Source organism: Ammospiza nelsoni, chromosome 6 (genome assembly GCF_027579445.1).
Source record: "Ammospiza nelsoni isolate bAmmNel1 chromosome 6, bAmmNel1.pri, whole genome shotgun sequence".
NCBI lineage: Eukaryota > Metazoa > Chordata > Aves > Passeriformes > Passerellidae > Ammospiza > Ammospiza nelsoni.
In genome coordinates this window covers 8,499,895-8,524,646 of record NC_080638.1, presented here as the reverse complement: position 1 = coordinate 8,524,646, position 24,752 = coordinate 8,499,895, and the positions used below count along the sequence as shown (strand labels likewise).

General features: G+C 46.1%; 1 protein-coding gene across 1 annotated transcript in view; it reads left to right on the top strand.

Annotated features, from left to right (window-relative positions):
- The first annotated feature begins 14,972 nt into the window (after positions 1-14,972).
- SLC6A5 (solute carrier family 6 member 5) overlaps positions 14,973-24,752 on the top strand; it is a 30,467-nt gene continuing 20,687 nt past the window's right edge. The window contains exons 1-9 of the mRNA XM_059473855.1: positions 14,973-15,056; positions 15,978-16,490; positions 17,413-17,551; positions 19,220-19,351; positions 19,886-20,059; positions 20,634-20,775; positions 21,185-21,317; positions 22,896-23,030; positions 23,840-23,943. Coding sequence (XP_059329838.1) covers positions 14,973-15,056; positions 15,978-16,490; positions 17,413-17,551; positions 19,220-19,351; positions 19,886-20,059; positions 20,634-20,775; positions 21,185-21,317; positions 22,896-23,030; positions 23,840-23,943 — 1,556 coding nt within the window. The remainder of the gene's footprint in view (positions 15,057-15,977; positions 16,491-17,412; positions 17,552-19,219; positions 19,352-19,885; positions 20,060-20,633; positions 20,776-21,184; positions 21,318-22,895; positions 23,031-23,839; positions 23,944-24,752) is intronic.

Sequence of the window (24,752 nt, the reverse complement as noted above, 5' to 3'; positions counted from 1 at the left end):
TGTTCTTTACCAGTAGTTCTCAATCTCTTTCATGCTGAAGCAATTTGCATTATACTTAGCCCAGAGTCAGAGGAGCTAAGATGGATCATGATTCGCAAAACTTCTTTTAATATTCAGATAAAACCTGAAGGTTGGCCTGCCTTCTACTTGCAAATCTGTGCCCAAAGTCTGTGTACTTGAAGATAAATAACCCACCTGAAAATTATATGGATGCTCACAGCTCTAGTGCTTATTTACATGCATGTTAGTTTTTGGGTTTTTTTAATCCTGTCTTCTGCAGTGCTTTTAAATGTTTTGCTAAGCTGTAAAATGATTTTGCTGCTTCTGCCCATGAGAGAGCAGCTAAGCAAGACTGACAAACCTGGAAGCTTCTGAATGACTCTTCAGTGAGCACCATGCTGGGGTCTCTTAATAGGATTTTTGTGTGTACACCTTGGTTTGACCTTCTAAATTCTGTCCTGTGGGGTGTGCTGTAATGAGACAGATCCAGAGAACAGCAAAGCCTCGATTTCTAATAAAGCTCTACAGAGGGTTTGGAGAGCTGGTTTGGGAAATATAGCTTCTGACTAAAAATGTAGGCTGCTAGTGAGGTTTGAAGGGTTTTATTTCAAGGATGTTTCTCTGCTCTGTGTTTAATAGTGCCTGAAGTTCCCAGCAGTAATGACTCTCTGCATTTTCTGTCCATGGTTGAAATTGTCTGAAGGAGAAATTGCAGCAGTGTGTCTTCCCCCAGGTGTGTGGAGTGACACAGCCCTGCTGTGGCTGGCTGGAGAGGACGAGGGGGATTGGAAAATCAAGGGTTGGAAGTAAAGACTTGTGTGAAAAAAGTGATGATTTTAGTTTTAGAAACCAGGTTTAGAAGTACAATTTGCTGGTGCTGTGCCCGTGTTCACAGGGGTCCCAGGATGAGGGAAGAGATGAGGATCTGACTCCGTGTTCAGAAGGCTGATTCATTATTTTATGATATATATTACATTAAAACTATACTAAAAGAATAGGAGAAAGGATTTGATCAGAAGGCTGAATAGGATAGAATAGGAAAGAATAGAATAGGAAAGAATGATAACAAAGGTTTGTGGCTCAGCTCTCTGTGCGAGCCAGCTGACTGTGATTGGCCATTAGTTAGAAACAACCACATGAGACCAATCCCAGATGCACCTGTTGCATTCCACAGCAGCAGATAACCATTGTTTGCATTTTGTTCCTGAGGGCTCTCAGCTTCTCAGGAGGAAAAATCCTAAGGAAAGGATTTTCTTTAAAAGATGTCTCTGACACTACTGCTTTTACTACATGGATTAACTGCATAGTAACAGCATTTGGGAGTTTTCAAAGGCAACCAAAAATAAAGTCATGGGTGTTTATCTGAGTACACAAACTTTGAAAGGAATGGCAAAGACATTTTACGTTACTTTGTTTCTCCAGGCATTGACAGATGTTAAAGCTGGGGAAGTAGTGACATCTAATTAAAAGACAAATACCTTATTACATGGAAAGGGAAATTAGAGGGAAATCTGGCTTTTAATGTTATGAGAACTACAGACAAATTTGCAGAAGGACTTAGGTGATTAAATAGGTGTAGAAAACATCCAGTTTGAATTGCTTTTACATAACTGGGCAGAAACCCGAAGATGGTTCAGTCCTCCCAGTTTAGTAATGAAGTTTAAACACATACTGTTTGATACAATTCTTGACCTTATATTAAATTCACAGGTTGATAATTAACTTCACAGGGAAAAGTGGTATTGCTAAATACTAATTTAATTATATTGTTGGGAAGCAAAGAGAGAAGGAGAAGCCTTCCTGCTGGTGAGGTACTATGCACACAGGAATTAATAGGATATGTTAAAAGCTCATGCTTTTTCAGCACCTGAATGTAATTTGTAAATGTCTGTTCCCAACTGGCTCAGAATTGTAACCATCTTTGCTAATTGCCATATTACAAAACATACATATGTCAAAATATGACATACATATGTCAAAATAGAAGCACCTAGATTTCTCTCCCTTTCTGAATGGCAAGGGTGCTCCTGGGTTTCTTTGAATTACTGATGCCTCCAGGTCCCAGAGCTCTCTGAACCCCAACCCCTCCATGCTAAATGAAAAGGCCTCACTCATCCCATGGAAAAACTACCATGAAACAATCAATTTCTGGATTTATAACATTCCTCTTGCTGTTCCTCTAACAATTAACCAAAGTAAAATAAAAGACTGTTAATGGCAGTGATAACAAATTAAAGAAGAATAAAGCTTACTCAACATGTTAATTCTATTTTCCACTTGGGTGCTACTCAAAACATCAGAGCAAATAGAGTGAGAGCAAATATGTCCCCTGGAAAGCAAACTGGCTGAAGTTAGCCTTTCACAAGTAAGAACTACTACCCAAATACAATTGCTCTCCTTGGATCCAGCTGGCAGATGCTAAAATAATCCCCCTTCACATGGTGGTTTGAGAGGCCTTTTCAAATTGCTTTGTTTTCTTCCAAGGAAAAACAGATGAAACGGGATACCCATTTTTTCAGGGCTTTTTTTTTACCTTTCTGTCATCTTGATACATGATCCCTTCCCATAGAAGGGATGGATTTTCCCAGAGTGGCTGGCATTAACTGAGTGAGATCTCATCTGTAGCCCAGAGTGATGTGCAAGGTGTGAGTGATCCAGGTGCTTAGAGCATACCCAAACTGGCTGGAGTTAGCCCTTCACAAGTAGTACTAAATAAAGCCAAATAAAATTACTCTCCTTGGATTCAGCTGGCAGATGCTAAAAGAATTAAGTGCTTAGAGGATACCCACATCTGGGCAATTTCCACTGCTGAAAACCCTTCTGCTGGACATAATGCCAGTGCCACTGGAAAATAATCTGTGCCAGTGGGATCACTGCACCACTTGAGCAGGTGATATTCATAGGCTAGAATTAAAAACCAACAAATAAACGAACAAAACCCTGTAAAACTGACATCATTCATGCAGTATTGCCCAAACAAATTAATACATATTGGCCTCACTCTTTAGAACCATCCCTCCCTTTTTGCAGTGCTTTTCATTATGAAGTCAGTATTGCTGAGAATTTTAGCTTCTGCTGCTATTTCCCTGAGTGCTGCAGACTGCCTGGATGGAAGAGGGACAGGAGGAAAAGTGACCTGGTGGGAGACACAGCAGCAGACCAAAGGTCTTGGAGGGCACAGGGATTTCCTTCAAGGAGTGCTGATCCACGTTGGGTAACGATGGTTTGGGTAATTAAGCCTGAAATACAAGTAGGATTCAGTAAGTAGAACTGAATTTTGATTTAACCTTCTGATGGGTTATGCAAAGAGAGGAGCACTGAAAAGGGGGAATTTCTTAATGGTATTGACTCCTGTCACCGCACTGGACATTCTTGAGGCAAAGGCTACTCAGCTGGAAAATTGGATGTGAGGAGGAGGAGAAGGAGAAGGCTCTGTGGCTCAGATGTTCAACTGTGCAGTGCTGCTTGCTTGGGAATTAACACAAAGCAGAAAAAGCAGTGCACAGTTAAGTTTCTTGCCTCATAGTGATGCATGCACTGATGTTAATTTTGGCAGCATTTTGGCTTTAGAACAGTCCCAGCCCTTGTGTTTGTGGACACCCCAAAAAATGGATTTGGCTTAGAGAAAAACAGATGCTGTGTGGTGTGCCCAGAGGTGGAAACAATGCTGTTACCATTGGTTTGCAGTGACTGTGCTCTCCTGTAGGTACAAATAATGCTGTTACCATTGGTTTGCAGTGACTGTGACCCCCATAGGTACAAATAATGCTGTTACCATTGGTTTGCAGTGACTGTGCCCTCCTGTACGTACAAATAATGCTGTTACCATTGGTTTGCAGGGACTGTGCCCTCCTTGGGTACAATTAATGCTGTTACCATTGGTTTGCAGTGACTGTGACCTCCTTAGGTACAAATAATGCTGTTACCATTGGTTTGCAGTGACTGTGACCTCCTGTAGGTACAAATAATGCTGTTACCATTGGTTTGCAGGGACTGTGACCTCCTTTAGGTGACAGTGACCTGGGCTGAGCAGCCTATGGGGACAGGCATCTCCAATCTTTGTAACTTCTCTCCTGGAACAAACTAACATCCCTGGCAATGACAGCAGACCACAGCAGGGAGCTCACTGCCAGCTGAGGAAGATGGAAGGAGAGGAGGTTTGGTTAGCCAAGGTCATTCAATGGTGTCAAAAACAGAGCATATGGAGGTATGACAAGCTCCTTCTTTAGTTATCAATTCAGCTCTGATCAAAATTTTCTGAAGTGACTAGGGATTTTAATTTTCTTTTTTTTTTTCAATTGCTCAGATGAAACTGAGATTTATATTTTTACAAAGTTTGCCTTTCTGAATGCAAGCTCCTCAAAAACGTGAAGTCAACCTCCTTTGTAGTGCCTTAAATGAAAGATAAGATTGTTTCCTCTAAAACAGACTTCCTGAATGTCATTTCTTCCGAACAGGTTGATCTGTGTTTTAATATTAAAAGATGTCATGTTTTTTCTTGCCTTCCTATGTTAAAAAAGCCCCACAAGCAGATGATAAGGGCAGGAGTAAATATTCCATCTTTCATGGCTTTTGGTCACCTTTGAATCCATTGTTTTGGTTAATTCTGAGGTGAAAACCTAAATGCAACATCTGGCTAAGGAATGGGGTTAGGGTTGTGGCTGAGCCCAGCCCTTAATGGAATTTTGTGGTTCTCACACAGAACTGTTTTCTGAATCAGATGTTCCATGCCTGATTTATTCATGCATGTGACACTTAATTACTTCTGCAGTAATTGAGACGTCATTGAAGGAAGAGGGCGAGAGAGCTGTCAGCAGTAAAACCTCCACAAAATCAATATTGTGCCATCGTTTGGTGCCCAGAGAAGCTGAGGGTGCCCCTGGATCCCAGGGCCAGGCTGGATGGGGCTCTGTGCCACCTGGGACAGTGTGAGGTGTCCCTGGCACAGGGACAGGAACCAGAGCAGCTTTAGGGCCCTTCCACACCAGAGAACCCTGTGACTCTGTGTCCTACAGCTTTTGTAGCTGCCATCTGAACACTTCAGGCAGTGGGGTGAGCAAGAAATGCTGAGCTGTCACCCCAGTGCCACCATTTCCCTGCTCACATGGATTTATTCCTAGCAAGACATTTTCAAGACAGTCTGCAGAGTTGAGAGAAGACTTTCAAAGAGCTTAGAGGGGAGTTTATTAGGTTTTTTGATAAAATGCTAATCTTTGATATGCCGGCCAGGACGTGGTTGCTTTGCCTGAGTTCTGTCATTGCTCCACTCGGTGCTTGAGTGTTTTTAATGAATTCCTGTGTTTGTGCCTCATGTTGGAGCACTGAGAGCAAAATGAAGCCATTCCCATCAGTCAGAATGCCCAGCTGATGCATTACCAATAAACCTTGCTTTCAGCAGCTCATTGCCAATCCATTTGCCAATCCTCAGCACACTCTGATGTTGCTGGCTGTATTTTTAAGGTGCTGAGGTGTACTGATCCCTTGGAAGAGGACAAATCCTTATTTTCAGGTCTCCTTCCCCGTGTGCATTCCGTGTTTGACATGTGCAGCTGCTGTTATCTGGGGAGGAGGGGAAGTGATCCAGCACCAAACTCTGGTTTGTTTGAGGTGAGCTGTGCCCTAAGGAGCCAGGCTCACCTCACACCAGGCTCTTGGAAAGGTGCTGTGCTGGAGAGCCAGGGAGCCCGGGGCACTGGGGAGATCCAGCAGGTGCTTTTTGCATAAAATGTTTTAAATACAGGGTCTCTTTCCAGAGTGCCTCACCGCTACCCGTCTTCCGTAAGGAATAAAACCTTAGATGGGGTTAGCAAAGTGTCATTTATGCTTTCTCTAGACATGGAGCTGAATTAAGGAGGGGAATGCATAATCCTAGCTGATAACAAGAGTGCAGGTGACAGGAAAAGTTAATAAAAGCCAGTAAAGCACCTCCCTGCACCTTGGCAAAGTAATTACCTCAACCCAGAGCAGTGTGTGGTTTAAGAAAACATCTCCAGATCCCATTACATTTCCCGTGCTTCACAGACACCTCTGCAGGTCATATTTCTCTTCCCTCCTCACTCCTGTTGCAGCTCATAATGCAAAGCCATTTTTCATGCCCAGCAGCAGGGAATGGAAGGGAGAGGGATGAGCTGTCACCTGGAGGCTTTTGCAGGGGATCTGATGAAGGGCCAGGAGAGATGGAGCAGCTGACAGTTCATCTTTCTGCACTGCATTCCAGGCACTGAGGTTTGCTCTGATTGTGGGATCTGAGAGAGAGAAATAAACAACAGGGTTTTTTTAATATATTTTATATTATTATTTATTATTTATATATTGTTTATATATTTACTTACATTATTAATACAAAATATTAATATATTTTACATAAATATATTTCTATAAAATAATATTTACTTGTAAAATACTTTAAAAATTTTATATATTTTATATATATTTATGTATTTTGTCTTTTATTTATTATTTATATATTATATTACTTATATATTTATACTATTAATATTAAATATATATATTTGTATATAGAATATTTATATAAAAATAATGTATATAATTTTTAAAATATATTAAAATTTTATATATTTTTATATATTTTTATAATTATAATCCCATGTTGCCATGGGTTTTAATCCCATTCTGGCCTCACATATGAGCTTTCCATGCTTGTATGTTCAGTGATCATCACAGCAAAGGCAAATACTGGGCATGCACATGCCCCTTTTCTGCCTGACACCATCCAAGGTGAAGCCATATGTTCAAGTCCTCCTGCCTGTTGTATCCAGATCTGAGTTTTGAAGCAGGTTGTGGTGGCCTTGATAGCCTAAAAAAAATAATTAGAGCTTCTGGATCAGCCCTGATGGAGCCCTGCTGCCTCTGTCAGCTGACACCAGGAGCTGCTGGTGGCTTTCAGATCACCCTGCAGAAGAAACAATTCTGTTTTGCACATTATTATTACCTCATGTCCTTGGAGAGTTCATCCCTTTCCAGTCTGATTCTGGGGGGTTTTGTTGTCTGCGTTTCTTTCCCTGTATTTCACACCTGCTCCCAATTTGTCTCAAAGATGAGGTGTGTGTTTGTATGCTCCTTCTCTTTTTTGGGGATTCTTTGCCTTTTCCCAGGATCAGTGCAGGGTGGTACCTGGAATTTGCTCCTCTGCCTGCTGCTGACCAGGCTGGCTTTGTCTCCCCTGTGCCTCAAGAACAACCACTAATAATTGTCAATCCCAGCAGAAAGTTGGAGAAAGGAATATGTGGCCAAGTTCTGTGAAATTCTCCAGGCTAAAGTCTCCAGACATCAAAACCAATTTAATTTGTCTGTCTAAAGGTTATTGCTCAAAGTTGAATAATGATGTGTTGTAAAGATGAGCAAATTGGATAGAAAGAGATGGGACCCATCCTCTAGATCTGAGATATCTCTGTGTTGTCAGCTTTGCAACAATTCCTGTAAAGCAGTGAAAAATCTCCTCTGGCCCAGGAGAGATGAGTGTGCTGACATTGAAGTAATTGGTTGGTCCAGGTGGTTATAGTGCAGTTATCTGGGCAGGAACAACTTGTCTGGGGTTTGACCCTCATGGCCATTCCCTTGTTGGGACCAGAGTGGGGAGAAGGCAGCTCAGCCCCCCTTGTCTCATCTGACTGGGCCCTGCAGAATGGAAAAGCAAGTATTTGCACTGTCAGAATGGAAATCCAAGTATTTGCACTGTCAGAAAGTCTCTTCAATCATCTCACTAAATGTCTTCCCATCCATCTGCCCGGCTGCAATTAGAGGGGGATGTGTTTATGATTGTTGGAGAGATGTTATTGTCAGAATGCAGGCAGCACAAGAGAACAAAAGGCTTCTCTCAGATTTTTGTATCAGCTTGAAGAGAACTGAGGGGTTAGTCTCAAAACACTTTTGTCACAGACATCTTTTATGGCTAATCCTTTCCTTAGGATTTTTCCTCCTGAGAAGCTGAGAGCCCTCAAGAACAAAATGTAAACAATGGTTATCTGCTGCTGTGGAATGCAACAGGTGCAGCTGTGATTGGTCTCATGGGGTTGTTTCTAATTAATGGCCAATCACAGACAGAGAGCTGAGCCACAAACCTTTGTTGTCATTCCTTCCTATTCTATCCTTAGCTAGGCTTCTGATGAAATCCTTTCTTCCTTTCTTTTAATATAGTTTTAATGTAACATATATAATAGAATAATAAATTAATCCTTCTGAAACATGGAGTCAGATCCTTGTCTCTTCTCTCACCCTCGGACTCCTGTGAACACTGTCACACACTTTAAACAGAGAGAGTAAGAAAAGGAGAAGGGAAATAAAAACGCCTAATAGAATTCTTCATAGTGTCCCTCAGTGAAGCACCATGCTGGTAGCTGTAATCCAAAAAGTTGCTGTGCTGCAACAAGGGCACCTGGAGATGCTCACATGCCAAGTTTCAGCAAAGCCTGTGCCCGTGCTCACAGGGGTCCGAGGATGAGGGAAGAGATGAGGATCTGACTCCATGTTTCAGAAGGATTCATTTATTATTTTATTATATATATTACATTAAAACTATACTAAAAGAATGGAAGAAAGGATTTCATCAGAGGGCTGGCTAAGAATAGAAAAAGAAGGAATGATAACAAAGGTTTGTGACTGGGTCAGAGTCCGAGCCAGCTGACTGTGATTGGCCATTAATTAGCAACAACCACATGAGACCAATCACAGATGCACCTGTTGCATTTCACAGCAGCAGATAACCATTGTTCACATTGTGTTCCTGAGGGCTCTCAGCTTCTCAGGAGGAAAAATACTAAGTAAAGGATTTTCCATAAAAGATGTCTGTGACAATGGTTCTTGTTTGTATAGAACAAAAAAGAGGGAATTGTGGAAAGAGATGGGATAGAGTTGAGCTGCAGGCCGTGGGACAAAACTGCAATGTTAGGAGAGGTGCAATTTTACCTGAAGAGGGGAGACTTGTTCAGTGGTTGAGCTAAGCTCAGTCTGGAGTTCACTGTGGCACAAGGAAAAAATACCCTTGACTTGATTGCTTACAGGTAAATAATGGAAATCTATTTACAGCTCTAAACAGTATCCACTTACCATTTTTTCCTTAAATAGATGGGATTTTTTTCTTTAATGTCCTGTTCTACTGCAAAGTGAAAGTTCAAAGCTGTGGTTATTATTTCCCATACTGAGATTGCGCCCTGTGATTAAGGCAAATGTCCAGACAAATGAAGAAACGTGTATATGTGGGGGAATAGCTGTCAGGAGCATAAATGCCTGGCCAGTGGTGCAAAAACTCCCTCCAGATGCTTCTGCTCTCCCCCCTCATGATCCCTCTTTCTTTTAATTCTGTTATTTACAGTGGTCTCCAGAGAAGAAGTTAAACATCTCAGGGAACTGACTCCTTGTACTACAGGGTACCAGACTTGGATAATTATCTGGGAATCCAGGGCCATCCAGCAGGTTATGTGAGTTAAGGCAATTGGAAAGTGTGCAGGAGAGCTCATAAATATCGGGATGAGACTGAGGCGTTTCACAGGATGGAAATAACAGCTAATTATCACTTGAAAGATTTTTTACAGTCTCTTCATTGTTTGAATATAATTAACTGAGAGAAGTAAAATATTGCAGCCTGGTGAGATGAATCTTTGCCTTCAGAGAGGGGCCGTGCTCTTTGCATGGGAAAACTATTCATTGGAATTAAGGCTGCACGATTTTTTTGCATATAGGTAGAATTAAAAGGGAAATTGAAGTGTCCCTTGCAAGGTCTGGCTTATTGACATCTACTTTTGCTGGTGTGTAACTCAGCTGAGTGAGTACAATATTGCTCCTGGCTTTGCATTATGGATTTCTACATCACAACGGTTTAAGACCATTTCTGGTTATGAGAAAAGGCATAACCCTTTCCCACACACATTATCTTCTCTCTGTTATTATCCAAAAGTGTAATTTCTCTGTAGGATCCCCAAGCCCTGGGTGAGGCCAGGTTTATTTTTGGTTATGAGAAAAGGCATAACCCTTTTCTCACATTATTTTCTCCCTGTTGTTATCCCAAAGTGTAATTTCTCTGTGGGATCCCTAAGCCTTGGGTGAGGGCAGGTTTATTTTTGGGTGTGAGAAAAGGCATAACCCTTTTCATGCATTATTTTCTCACATTATTTTCTCCCTGTTGTTATCCAAAAGTGTAATTTCTCTGTGGGATCCCCAAGCCTTGGGTGAGGGCAGGTTTGTTTTTGGGTGTGAGAAAAGGCATAACCCTTTTCACACACACATCAGCTTCTCCCTGTTGTTATTCAAAACTGTAATTTCCCTGTAGGATCCCCAGTTCCTGGCTGAGGGCAGGTTTATTCACCGGGATAATGCAGCTCTAGAGAACCGATGGAAGGGGCATCATCATGTAAAAAGCACATTTTACTGCAAGCCAGATCTACCTGGTCCTGAATCGGTGATTTCACAGCTGTGGTTTATCACCTCTGCTCTAATTGCCTTCAGGCTGTCCATGGGGGTCTGAAGCGGATGTTCAGAGGCATCCCCGGGCTCCCCACACTCATCCTCACCCTCACCATCGGATTTTCCTTTTGGGTTTAAGGGAGAGAGGAGTGTGAGCGGCCGTCCCTACGGAGAGCTTCAGCCGAAGAGTTTTCCCCTGGATTTGCCAAGATTTCCCTGCCACAGAAACAACAACAAAAGAGCCCGAGGAGAGGAGGGAAGAAGGAAACTTGCCCTCCTGTGCTGTGGGAGTTGCTTCCCGGGACGGGGTGGCACTTTGGGGGGTGGCACTTTAGAGGGGTGGCACTTTAGAGGGTGGCACTTTGGGGGTGGCACTTTGGGGGGTGGCACTTTGGGGGGGTGGCACTTTAGAGCGTGGCACTTTGGGGGGTGGCACTTTGGGGGGGTGGCACTTTAGAGCGTGGCACTTTGGGGGGTGGCACTTTGGGGGATGGCACTTTGGGGGGGTGGCACTTTAGAGCGTGGCACTTTGGGGGGTGGCACTTTAGAGCGTGGCACTTTGGGGGATGGCACTTTGGGGGGTGGCGCTTTAGAGGGGTGGCACTTTGGGGGGGGTGGCGCTTTAGAGCGTGGCACTTTGGGGGGGTGGCACTTTGGGGGGGTGGCACTTTGGGGGGGTGGCACTTTGGAGGGTGGCACTTTGGGGTGTGGCATTTGCGGGGGGCGCAAAGGGGTCGTGGGAGAACCCAGCCGTGAAGAGGGTGCTGGTCCTTGCTGTGGCTCCCTCCGTCCCTTTCAGGCCAACTTTCCGGCGGCAGGGGACGAGAACGATTTCAGGTCGACGGCTGCCGTGCTCAGCTCCGTCACAGGGATGCCAGGACGGGGATTTTAGCGCAGGGATTAAACCTGCCCGGGTGCCCGTGGGCGTGCTCGGGGCGGCTGTGGAGAGGTGCCACCCCTCGCTCCTGTCGTGACTTGGCTTTTTCTGCGCCGAGGCGCGGCACGAATGCGGCACAAGGCCAGAAAGTGCCGGTGATGGGGAGGCAGCGGCGGGGCCGCGGGCCGGACACAGCCCCAGAGCCTCCCCTCGTGCCCCCGCTTGTGAGGGGCAGGGAGCAGGAGAGATGGCCAGCGAGCGGAGAGAAATCAATCAATCAATCAATCAATCAATCGCTATTTTCCATCTTTGACAAAGCGATCAAGGCTCGCTCGGCTGCTCGGAGGGGCCGCTGTGGGGCAGCCCCGTCCCGGGGGGCAGCGCTCGCGGGGGTCCCGGGGCTCGCTCGGGGGCAGCAGCGATGTCCCCCTTCCCCTTTGGTGGAAACACCGCCATCCCCCCCTGGAGAAACCGCCAGGGATTCTGCTCCTGAATTCCTGCTACTCCTGAATCCCTGCTGCCCCTGATGAGGGCTGCGAGGGCCCTTCGCCTGCGGTGCAGGCAGCCACGGTGGCAAGGGGCTCAGAAAAATCATTTCAATGAACCCGACGGCGGCTAGCTGGTTAATTAAACTAGCTGGTTTAATGAACCCCCCCACGCTGGAGGGATTCGGTTGGGTTTTGGAATGAACCGTAAATCCAAGCTCGGAGTTCGGACCCACGCAGGCGTTTCCGTCCCGAATTCCCTGTGGGAAGGCAGGGGCGGCACGGGGCTGGGCTGTGCGGCCCGAGGCCGGCGGGACAAAGGAAATGTTTGCAAACCGAGCAGGGTGGCTCCAGGGTCTCCTCCTGGCCGGGAATGCATCCCTGGCTCCGGGGAGAGCCCCGGCCGTGCCCCTGCCGAGCTTTCCCGGGGTACAGGGGAAGGAGAAGCGCTCCTGACTTCCCAGAGAGCAAAGGAGATCGACTCCCTTCTGCAGGGGGTGAAACCTCGATTTCACCTTTACTGCTGATGGAGAAAACAAAAATATAACTTGGAGGAGAACGTGAAGAGTGAGTTATCCGAATTTTGGAAAAACAAAATAAGATAATCCAACGACTCTGGAAGACGTCGAGGAGCCTTCCCGACCAAAACGTCTCTTGGGCTCCTGTCCTGTGGCGTTGAATCCTGCCTTTAGAGGGGTGAATGTGCCCGGAGGTCAGCACGGCCAAGCTGAGGAGCAGCAGATCGCTCTGCGGCTGAGGGTGCCTCGGCAAGGGAACGCTGCCAAGCACCGCCAGCCTCTCCCCTCCCTAAAGCTAAAAAGCCAAAGGCAGCTCCTGCCAGCGCCCCTCGGTTCCTCACCAGCCCCGCGGGGAGCGCACGGAATCACAGAATGGTCTGGCTCGGGAGGGATGCTAAAGTTCACCCAGCTCCGTTATCTGGGGCAGGGACACTCCCCCAGCCCGGGCTGCTGCTCTGCGTGACAGAACAGAGGGAGAAAGGTGATTTACAGACAGGAACGTGCAACCATGCACGGGCAGTGCGTGTAAAATAGCTGTACGTGCACACGGTAATTATATACCCATGGTATAGATAGCCCCGTGCTCGGGGATGTGCGAGGGAAAACATCCCAGCCGAGCGAGCGAGCGCGATGTGCGGCTCTGCTGGAGCCAGAAGCGTTCCTCAGCTGGGGGCTGGCCGATCCCCTCGGCAAAAAGCGATTTGGGCCGTTCTGCTTTGCTGGCCCCGCTCTCCGTGGGGCTGGCAGTAATTGCGGCAGCGAGGTTCAGCTGCTGCCGCCGCAGTGTCGGCCTGCCAGGGGGAAGCTCAGGAACAAAGCTGCCCTGTCCGTGTCCCCGTCCCCTGTCCCCATCCCTGTCCCCGCTCCGGGTGGCACCGCGCAGCCAGCGGCTCTGCAGCACCGCCTGCGCGAATTCCTTATTGACTTTTAAATATTTTTATTTACTCCGCCGTCCGAAGCAAAGGCTGGCAAGCCGTGGAAGCCTGAAGGACGCAGGAGGAAGGCGTGTGTGCCGGCGGGTCCTGCCCCCCGCTCCGCTTACGCCAAAGTGTGAAATACTCTCCGGAGAAGCTGACACCAGCACGGGCTATGCGGATGAGCAGCGTCGCTGACGCTGAAATAACCGGGAAGATTGCGTAGGGAGCATCCCGATTCGCCAATGCGCTTTTCTTTTCTTTTCTTTTCTTTTCTTTTCTTTTCTTTTCTTTTCTTTTCTTTTCTTTTCTTTTCTTTTCTTTTCTTTTCTTTTCTTTTCTTTTCTTTTCTTTTCTTTTCTTTTCTTTTCCTTTTTTTTTTTTTTTTTGTCGGAGTGAACAAAATCATCTCGTGCTCAACAAATCTTTGAGAAAGCCCCTCAAGCAGCAAATCACACGTACAAGATGTGGGCAGGTGTGAAACATTTCGTTGCAAAAACGTGATTGTCAGTCAACACCTGACTTTTAATGATGAATAATTTCTCCCCCAATAATCGAACGTAAATGCTTTGATGTGTGGGGGAAGAGCACCAGCAATTTCAGGGCTGATGCCGTCATCTCTGCTCACACTGAAATGCTCTTCAGACAGTTTTGATGACAGAAAAACCTTGTTTTCTTATGTGTATCGTTTAAATTTAATTGGAGTTTCCCCCATGAGGCGCAGTAAAAATAAACGATACAATGCAATTTCGTGCAACGAGACCGAGAAAGACACAATCTAAATGCATTTCGGTGCTTTATACATAGTGAGCTTCTCGCTCCGTGTATAGGTATGTGGTTAGACACAAAACCGATAATGTTTATGTTTTTATTTTAATATCCATATATATAAATTGTATGTATTATATACAATATAATATATATTGATAATATGTATATTTGTACGTATATATGTATATGTATACATACATATGATATATATGATATATGTATATAATATATATTGATTATATGTATGTATATTTGTATATATATACATATATATATGATATATGTATATAATATATATTGATTATATGTATATATATATATATTGATTATATGTATGTATATATATATAGATATATATGGTATGATATGTGTATATAATATAGATTGATAACCTGTACAAACGAGCTATTATAACACCTGCTCTGTGAACTGCGGAAATGCAGGTTTTAGAAAGGGAGCTGTGTTTCGCCGCAGTGAGAGGGAGGAGGAAGAGGAGCAGAAATGGAAGGTCTGTCCCCGTTTCTCCCTGCCCTGGGTGCAGCAGTACGTGTTTCCCACATGTTCCCAAAGTTGTGCCGTGCTGGGGCTGGCCATCAGCCCCCACATGAGTCACAGGCAGCACGCAATGCCACTGCCGCGGCAGTGACAGCCAGCCCGGCTCCCCGTGTCCCTTTAAAATCCCAAACCGAGCCTAATGATTTATCAAACTCCTATTATCAGGAAAATGTCACGCGAAGGGCACCTTGCTATGCACTGACGCAAACCCGGTCTTTCCCAAGGAAGTATAGAAAGCTTTGCTGTGAACTGGGCAAAACCCAGTCTGACAATTGCCCGTACTGCTCCTTCCACCTCTGCCGGCTCCATCTGGGGCTCTTTCAGACATGGTGAGTGCGGGGTTTTTTCTCTCAGCGCTGGGAAAGGGGAGCTGTCCGCGGTGCTGAGGGTAGGGATGGATGCCGCGGGAAGGGCAGAGCGGGGGCACCCCAAAATGCCCGCATTTAGTGGCCCAGCCCCTGCATCCCCGGTGCCGGGAGAGTGGGATTACGATGGAGAAAAAACTTGTGGGGAAATGGTGATGGGGAGTTTTGTGAGACACTGAAAAAATAAAGGGTGTGTGTGAAGCTAACATTAAACTGATGGGAAAGGTGAGGCTCGCCTTCAGGTTGCTTAATGTATAAAATGAAGATAAATTTTAAATTGTGGTTTTAAACTGGAGGGAAAGGTGGAGGTGAGTGTCTGAGTGTCGTCAGTAATCTATCTAATGAAGCTTAAATAAAATCTTCAGCATTATGTGAATAGGAAAGATAAGAAAAAGAATGGGGGAAAGCTACTGTTAGTGGCGTTAATCCCACTGTGGCAGTGCGGTTATGTTTTTGGGTTTTTTAGCATTTCACTCTCTTGCTGGCGGGCTTTGAAGCGTAGCAGCCAGCTCAGAAATCTTCACCAGCACTATTTCACTTGTTTTTTAACATCCCCGGTTGCCTACAGGGCAGCTTGTCTCTTGCTCATATATATTAAAAAAAAAAAAAGGCCGATGTGCATTGTTGAATGACAGAAAGGAAATGGGGCGTAAAATTAAAGAATCTTTCTACACTGGTGATAGGGAAGGGAGCATCCTACAGTCGTGATGTGAAATCTAACGAGGTCTGGCGGCGCAGTGCTGTAGAAACACTTCTTTAAACTTGAATTACGGGTTTGCAGATGCCAGTGTTGGTTTTTGTTTGAAGTTTGTTGCTGGGGGTTTTTGGGGGGGTTTGTGGTGAGGGTTCTTTGTGTACCGCGCTCTTTTTCCCCCCAGAGTATTAACGTGGAATGGGAGGGCAAGCAGGAGGCTCCTGAAATTCTGCAACACTCCTGTATCCCGATTTTCTGGCGCATGCGTTTCCTGCACGAGGGCAAAAAATTCGTGTAATCTCCGCAGCGCCAGCACTTCCCCCCCCCCCCCCCCCCCTTTCTTCTCCTTTTGGTAAAATATGTGACGTTCTCATTTTAGGATTACGCCAGTCAAAGGGATATGAGCAAGCAGCTCGTGAATAACCCTGAAGCGGTGGCTCCCGGACCCAACGAAGGTGCGGGAGTTGCGAGAGGCGAAAATGAGCCGCCAAACGCCCCTGTGCCAGCGGCCGCCGCCGCCAGCCTTGCCCGGTCACTGTCCAACGACAGCAAAGCCTTTCTCTCCGAGGAAGCGAAACCCAGCGAGCTGGAGAGGACCAAAGTGGGGGTCTGCAAGCTGAGCAGCACCCCGGCGCAAGCCAACTCCGCCGTCCGGAGGGAATCTGCGGAGAGCCTCCCCTGCGCGCCGGGCAATCCCGGGGCAGGGACAGCCGGGCCGGCTGCGATCCCGCACTGCAAAATCCCCGCTCTGCAGAGCACGGACGGGAACGCTGCCCTGGGCCTCGGCAAGGGCTCGCTGGAGCACAGCAACGCCTGGGCGACCCTGAGCCAGAGCACCGTGGTGCTGGGCGCCGACGGCAACACCTCCGTCCTCCCCGGCACAGTGGAGGGGGTGAGTTGTCTCCTCGCAGGCTCTCGGGTGGGAGAGGCTTCGCCGCTCGGCACCGATTTGGGGTGGAAGTTCTGAATTCAGGTGGCCGTGAGCCGGGCATGGGCCCGTGGCGCAGGGAGTGGGGAGGAAGAAGCGGGGAGAGGATCTGGGATCCAGCGGTCAGCGCTGAGGATGAATTGCGGTGCTGCGGGTGCTCACGATGTACTAGAACTGCGAACGAGCATCCCGTGTCATCCCGGCCGGCTCCTGAGCCCTGCCTGCGGCTGCAGCGCGGCTCTGACCCGCACATCCTCACATGAGCGCTGCTCCTGTCCACGCCTGAAGGGCGCCTTGCCCTTCCCCTCCTCAGGCTCCTCCGCCTGCCCAAACCCCCGGGGGCTGCGTGCCTCGCACCCCGTAACCAAAACTCGGGGGAAATCAAGCGGAGCAATGCCACAAGAGGTCCCGGGAGGGAGGGGATGCTGCGGGGCCGAGCAGGCGCCGCTCTCCGCTCCCCACAGCCCCTCTCCTGCTGCCCACCCGCATTTACCCTGCAGGCCTGCGGTGAAAGCCATTCCCACTGCTCCTGGCTGGGCCGGGAGCCTTCACTGCTCCTGACCCTCCAGGGGCAGTAAAAGCCATTCCCACTGCCCCTGGCTGGGCCGGGAACGGGCGCTCCCTCCGGACCCTCCAGAGGCCACCGAGCGCTTCCAGCCCCAGGGGAGGCGATGGGGATCAGGAGCAGGGAGACCCTCCCCGAGCGCTCTGTGCAGGGCCGTGTTTAAACCCCTTTTTCGCGCATTTTTCCCTAAAGGAGAGGCCTGTGCGCGGCCGGGGCCCGGGGCTCGCAGGGGCGCCCACACACCGGGCCCGTGTGTGCTAACGGGGCTGCTCTCCCATCTCTCTCTCTGCTCTCCCCCCACCTTTTCTCCCCCATTTTTAGGAAGACGATGTGGGGGATGAAAATAAAGCCCGAGGGAACTGGTCCAGCAAGCTGGATTTCATCCTCTCCATGGTGGGTTACGCGGTGGGGCTGGGCAATGTCTGGAGGTTCCCGTACCTGGCCTTTAAGAATGGGGGAGGTATGATGGCTTTTTCCTGTCTCTCTACCTGCGCTACCGAGCGGGGCTGAGCCGGTCCCGGCCTTTTGGCGGGGAGAAACACGAGGGAAGCGGGGCCGGCGGCTTCCCATGGCCGGGCAGCCAGCCCCGGGCTGCGGGGGCACCTGGGACCGTCACACACCCTGGGGAAACATTTGTCTGGGGTGGTTTTGTTTGGTTGGTTTTGTTTCTGTTTGGTTGGGTTTGGGTTTTTTGTTGCTTATTTTCCCCGTCTTTTTTTTCTTTTTTTTTTTTTTTTTTTTTTTTTTTTTTTTTTTTTTTTTGTGTGTGTGTGTGTGTTATTTTTTGTTTTGGTGTTCTTTGGTAGTTTTTTTTTTTAATTTAATTTGGTTTGGGGTTTTTTGTTCGCGTTATTTTTGGTTTTGGTGTTTTTTGCTTTTTTAATTTTTGCTTGATTTGATTTGGTTTGGGGTTTTTTTGTTTGCGTTATTTTTGGGTTTGGTGGTTTTTTGTTTGGGTTTTTTTTTTTGTTTGATTTGGTTTTTTTTGTTCCCGTTATTTTTGGTTTTGGTGGTTTTTGTTTGTTTTTTTTTGTTCGATTTGATTTGCGGTTTTTTGTTCGCGTAATTTTTTGTTTTGGTGGGGGGTTTTTGTGGTTTTTTTTTGTTTGTTTTGTTTTGCTTTATTTGTTTGATTTGGTTTGGGGTTTTTTTTGTTGGCGTTATTTTTGGTGGTTTTTTGGTTGGTTTTTTTTTTTTTGTTTTTTTGGTGGTCACCTCTGGAAGCAGGAAAGCCCTGACAGAGGAGATTTCCTTAAAAGGGAGCGCTTTCCTTAAACAAACACCTGCAATTGGCGCTGGCCGAGAGGGAGGGGGGCGGAGGGGCGGGATGAGCGCAGGGCAGGGCTCCGGATCCCCCTGCCCTCCCTCGGTCACACACGGGCTGCGAACCCGCGACCGGGGCCGTGGGGAAACAGGAGGGACTGCAGGGTCGGGATCCCGAGTGGAGACACCCCGTTATTTCCTGAGCCTCGGGGGAATAGTTTTAAATCTCTCCACGATCCGATTGAAAAAGGATCGTTTGAAATAGAGTGAATGTCGGTGGGCTGAGCAGAGGAGAAGCTGGAAGAGGGGCTATGCCGTTTGCAGGTTACAAGGGGAAGAAGAAGAAGGAGTTGATTTGCAGGGTTCTCCCACCAGAGGCTCTTACTGAAACGGAGAGTCCGTGGATGTCACTGGGTTAAAGCCCTGCAGCTGCAAACCCCTTCCCTCTGCCAAAGGGCTCTCAGCCGAGGGGAGCGGTGCTGTGATCATGGAAAGCAGTTTTGTACAGCCCGTGACAGCCCTTTCCTGCGAGGGGAGAGGCAATTTTAAAGAACTGTTTTAACATTGTGAGCTTTTTTTTTCTTTTCATTTTATACGCAGACACTTCCAAGTGGGAGGTGTTAAAGACTCATTTAGCAATAATGAGGATTTCCTGTCTGTAGAAAACGCTGGAAATGTAGAAAGCTGACGCCCTTCTTCCCCCCTCCGCCCCTTCCGAGGCTGTCGGCAGCGGGAATCGATAACAAACCGAAACATTTTAATAGAAAAAATTTTTAAAAAGTTAGAAAAATGTCTTGACTAAGTTGTCCCCATATCACGGGGTGATTCAGGTTGCTCTCTCTTCTCTTCCCCCCGCCCTCACAAGGTGCGTTTCTCATCCCCTATTTGATGATGTTGGCTCTAGCTGGGATCCCCATTTTCTTCCTGGAAGTGTCCCTGGGGCAGTTTGCTAGTCAGGGCCCCGTGTCGGTGTGGAAAGCCATCCCCGCGCTGCAAGGTGAGCGGGGCAGCGCCGGGGCGGGAGCATGGCCCGTGCTGGGGCTCCCGCATGGCTGCAGCCGCCCGGGCCCGCCCCGCCGCATGCCGGGGTCACCCTCCGTCCCTGCATCCGTCCCTGCCTCCCTCCACCCCTCTCTCCATCCCTTCATCCCTCCCTCCATCCGTCCGTCCGTCCTTCCATCCTCCATCCCTCCCTGCATCCATCCCTGCCTCCCTGCATCCGTCCCTGCACCCATCCCTGCCTCCATCCATCCATCCTTCCATCCCTCCCTCCATCCCTTCCTGCCTCCATCCCTCCATCCATCATCCATCCCTTCCTCCATCCATCCATCCATCCATCCATCCATCCATCCATCCATCCATCCATCCATCCCTCCATCCACCCCTCCCTCCATCCCTGCCTCCCGCAGCGGGCTGTCCCCGTCGCTGTCCCCGTCGCTGTCCCCGCGTCTGTCCCGCACCAGAGGAGCCTCGCTGCTCGGCAGCCGCCCGCGTTGATGGCTTTCCGTGCTGTCGCCCCGTGTGTCCGCAGGCTGCGGCATCGCCATGCTGATCATCTCGGTGCTGATAGCCATTTACTACAACATCATCCTCTGCTACACCCTCTTCTACCTGTTCGCCTCCTTCGTGCCCGTGCTGCCCTGGGCCTCCTGCAGCAACCCCTGGAACACGCCCGACTGCAAGGACAAAAACAAACTTCTGCTGGGTAAGGCGGGACGCGCTTGTACTCTCCTTTTGGTGGTGGGTTGGGTTTGGTTTGGAAATTCGTGGCCGTGGTGTTTTCCAGAGGCTTCTGCAGCTCAGCTGCGCCCCTGGGAGATGCCAGGGACGGCCCTGGGGAACAACAGTCCGTGTGATCTGTGTCCCATGGGCATTTCCCTCTGCTTTTATTTAAAATTCTCCTTACTGAGCATAGATTAGATTTGTTAATTTAAATGCTTTAAAAATGCCGATTTTTTTCCCCCCGGAGGAAAACTCATTGTAGGCAACAAAATGCCATAGCTGGCAGCCTGGCGTGCCTGCTAAAGACGAATTATTTGTCTTTAGAGAAGCTTCTCTTAAACGAAAAAACAAAACCCGTTTCTGCAAACGGTCCCAAACACACGATGGCATGAAAACGAAAGGAAGTTAATCTAGTCAACGACCTTTTGGAAAAGGTGTCACAACTGAACAAAAGCTCAAGTAATTAGGTGCGATCTAATGCATTCTTGTCGTTTTACAACAACAACAACTAATCTGTGCGCTTTATTTTTCTGTTCCCTCACCTCATTTCTTCCTAGATTCCTGCATCATTGGCGACCACCCAAAAATACAAATCAAGAACTCTACTTTCTGTATGAGTGCCTATCCAAATCTAACCATGGTTAACTTCACCAGGGAAGGAAACAAAACATTTGTCAGTGGGAGTGAAGAATACTTCAAGTAAGATCTTTCTTTGTTCAGAAAAATTATGTTGCTCTTTCTGTAAAATCCACTGGAACATGGCTTGGAAAACCAGAAATGCAGTAGTGAAGGGCAGCAAATGATGTTCTTTTCTTTTTGTGCTTCGGAATGATGAGAGCTGAACGGAAATGCTGGATTACTTGTTTTCAGTTCCTGTGGTGTTTAGCACAGCTGGGGTGTTGGCCCATGCCCGGCAGTTTTATCTACTACTGCAATGCAGATAAATAAAATAATACATGGTGAGAATCACTGGAACCATCTAGAGAAACTGCTGGGGACACTGAGGCAGAACAAAAAAGGAATTTGCACTGAGTTGCTGCCTGTGGTTTCTTCCATTATTTTTTTTCCGAAATTTTTTAATTTCTTTTTTTTTCCTTCTTATTCTTAGGTACTTTGTATTGAAGATTTCAGCAGGGATTGAATATCCTGGCGAGATTAGATGGCCCTTGGCATTATCTCTTTTCCTAGCCTGGGTGATTGTTTATGCCTCCCTTGCTAAAGGAATCAAATCATCAGGAAAAGTAAGAACAATGTTTGTGACTGTACACTCACAGGAAAGCAGGGTGCTGGGTTTTAGGGACTCACACTCTCATTTAAGGGATGAATCACTGAAAATATTTTCAGTAAATGACTAAGTATTAATTGAAATGCCTTTTTCCTCTCTGTCTTTTCCTTTACAGTCAAAACAGAAACTATTTTTGTTTGATATTTTTTCTCCAACCTTCAATAAATTTAAAATGAACTCTTCAGCTGCACTAAGCAGTGGGATGACACAAATGGTACTTTGCAGCCTTCCCTAGTCTGCATGGGAAGGATTTATTAATTTCTTCATAAATATTCTGCAGTCATCTCTCATTTCACTGGAATCCAGGAAATTGGGATGTAAATTAGGATGCTGAGCAACATATTTGAAAACCAGAGCTGAATTTTTAAAAAAAGCTCAGTGTGGGTGTGTGTGTGTGTGTGATCAACACAAGTGGCTATTTCCTGGGATAAAGACAGTGGAAATGGAGATGGGAATAATTTTCTGGAGCTGGTCCCAGAGTTTGAAGAGATTGGGAAGAAAATCTCCTCTGTAAAGGTGGTGAGGTCGTGCAGGGCTGCCCAGAGAAGCTGTGGCTGCCCCATCCCTGGAGATGTCCAAGGCCAGGCTGGGCTGGGTTTGGCTCATCCTGGCCTAGGGGAAGGTGTTCCTGCCCATGGCAGGGGCTGGAATGAGATGATCTTTCAGGTCCCAAATCATTCTGTGATACAATTCCATCATGTGTTGGTATGATTCTGTTTTGTTTAGGACCAGACGTTGATGTGAAAACAAAAACTAATTTCAAATATTTAAGTGTAAGGCTTACCTGGCCATAATCTGAACATTTTATCTGGGCTGTGTTCCAGATAATTATTAAAACATTAAACACAAAATAATTTCAAATATCTAAGTGTAAAGCTTACCTGTCTATAATCCAACCATTTTATCTGAGCTGTGTTCCAGATAATTATTAGAACATTAAACACACAGCCACTGTTGTGTATTTAGACTCCATGATGATCAGGTCTGTCTAGCTAACTGCAGACTTTCCTTTTTTTTTGAATTTGGACCACAGCTATCATCATGGTGATATGTAATTATTAAGAGGTACAAACAGTAATAAAAATCCTTCAGGCTTTTTTTTTTTTTTTTTTTTTTTTTTAGTTAAATACAGAAAAATATAGAAGAAAACTACAGAAATGTGTTACTAAATGGCATTTCACATTTAATTTCCGCTGAACTGGGATAGTTCCCTCTGGGAAATGATCAAAAGTGGGATTTTCCCTTTAGCTTTAAATCCCTACTGTTCCTCTCCAGATGGAGAGAGGAATCTTCTTCCCTTCTCCATCTGGAATTCCAACTCTTACCACTGTTATTGATGTTATTCCTACTCCCAGCAGCAAGAAGAGCTGTAAAATTTCAGATTTCCAGGGAAATTTTCCCCGCTGTTTTCTTAGTTTATCCCCTGAGTGCTGTCTCTGAGATTGAGTAATTGCCTTCTTTCGGCAACAGTGGCATTTCCATTTCCCCTCCTCACTTTTTACTCTCTCAGTAACCTCTTCTCTGCCCTGTGCAGGTTGTGTACTTCACAGCCACGTTCCCCTACGTGGTTCTCATCATCCTGCTCATAAGGGGAGTGACTCTGCCTGGAGCTGGGGATGGCATCTGGTACTTCATCACACCCAAGTGGGAGAAGCTCATTGATGCTATGGTGGGTTTGCTGTTGCACTCACAGCTGCTGGGGGATAAATAATATATTCTATATCAAGATATATATTTCATATATATGCTATATATTGTTATATAATATAATACTACAATATACTACAATATACTACAATATACTACAATATACTACAATATACTACAATATACTACAATATACTACAATATACTACAATATACTACAATATACTACAATATACTACAATATACTACAATATACTACAATATACTACAATATACTACAATATACTACAATATACTACAATATACTACAATATACTACAATATACTACAATATAATATAATATAATATAATATAATATAATATAATATACAATAATCTATAATACATAGGCATGATGATGATGATAATGATAATGATAATAATAATAATAATAATAGTAATAATAAATCCCAGATCTCTTGGGGTCTGCTGCAAGCATTTTCCATGTGCAGAAGTGGCGTTGTCATCTGTGGAAACTTGTTCTTCATCTTACATGGGTAAAGTGTTATTTAGGGTCACTGTTAGGAAAACATCAGTATCTGATGCAGGTTTTCCCTCTTGACTTGTATTTTTTGTTTCTGAATGTATTTGAACGGATAAGTATCAAACAATATGGGTTTTATATTTGTGCCTCCCATGTACAGCAAGGTTTATAGTGTCCTTTCAGATGGACTCAACAAGAACAGTGCTCCTTATCAAATGAGCCTGATGTATTTAGTGGCAGGATTTTGCTTTTAAATATTCTGTTGACATCCATTGGTTTAACACTCTTTCATTTTCTTTCCTTTCAGGTTTGGAAGGATGCTGCCACTCAGATTTTCTTCTCCTTATCTGCAGCATGGGGAGGTCTAATTACCCTCTCTTCATACAACAAATTCCACAATAACTGCTACAGGTGTGTAAGAGTGAAATACATCTGTGTTATTGAACAGGTTTGTCCAAAACCAGTTATCCTTCATCTTCCAGAAATATGGTTTGCAAGACCCCTATCTCTTGTCTTTTTCTCCCTTTTCTTTTTTATTCTCTGCTGCCCTTTTGTCCTTTTTTCCTCTCTTGTATTTTTCTCTTTTCCTCTCTTCTGTTTCCTTTCCTATTTTGTGTGTGTGTGCATTTCGTTTACATTTAACCATTTTTGTGTATTTTTAACTCTCCCCAGATCCTAATCTACTATTCTCAAGGTGATCATTTAGGCTTATTAGAGTTCCTGCTGGCTCAGGAACTTCAGAGGATTATTTTATTAATAATAAATCTTTCAGAATCAGGGGGCTGAGGCTGAAGGGCAGCCTGGGATGTGTCAGGAAAATGAGACAGAATCACTTGGCAGCTCTGCTGGAGGACTGCCCATCAGCAGAGTGAAACATGCAGGACTTCAATTTGCAACTTCCATTGATGGGATTCCTACGTCTCCTAAATGTTCTTTCTTTTCCCAGTTTTTCCCATTACATGCAAAAAGTTATTTCATGCTATGAAATCTAAAATCACTTCTTTGAGAGCTATTTTTTTCATGGGAAAAAGTCACAGTGTATAATTTTTCATGCAAAAGCCCGCTGGCTCAAATGTCTGCAGCTGGAAAACACAACAGCAAGTGGCACTAGTGGAGTGCTTCCCTGCTGTTTTACAGTTTTTAAAGTCAGTCTGGAGCCAAGTTTGCCAATCCTTGTGGTGCCAGAGGTGCAGATTCAGGACAGCAGCAGCGTGCACAGG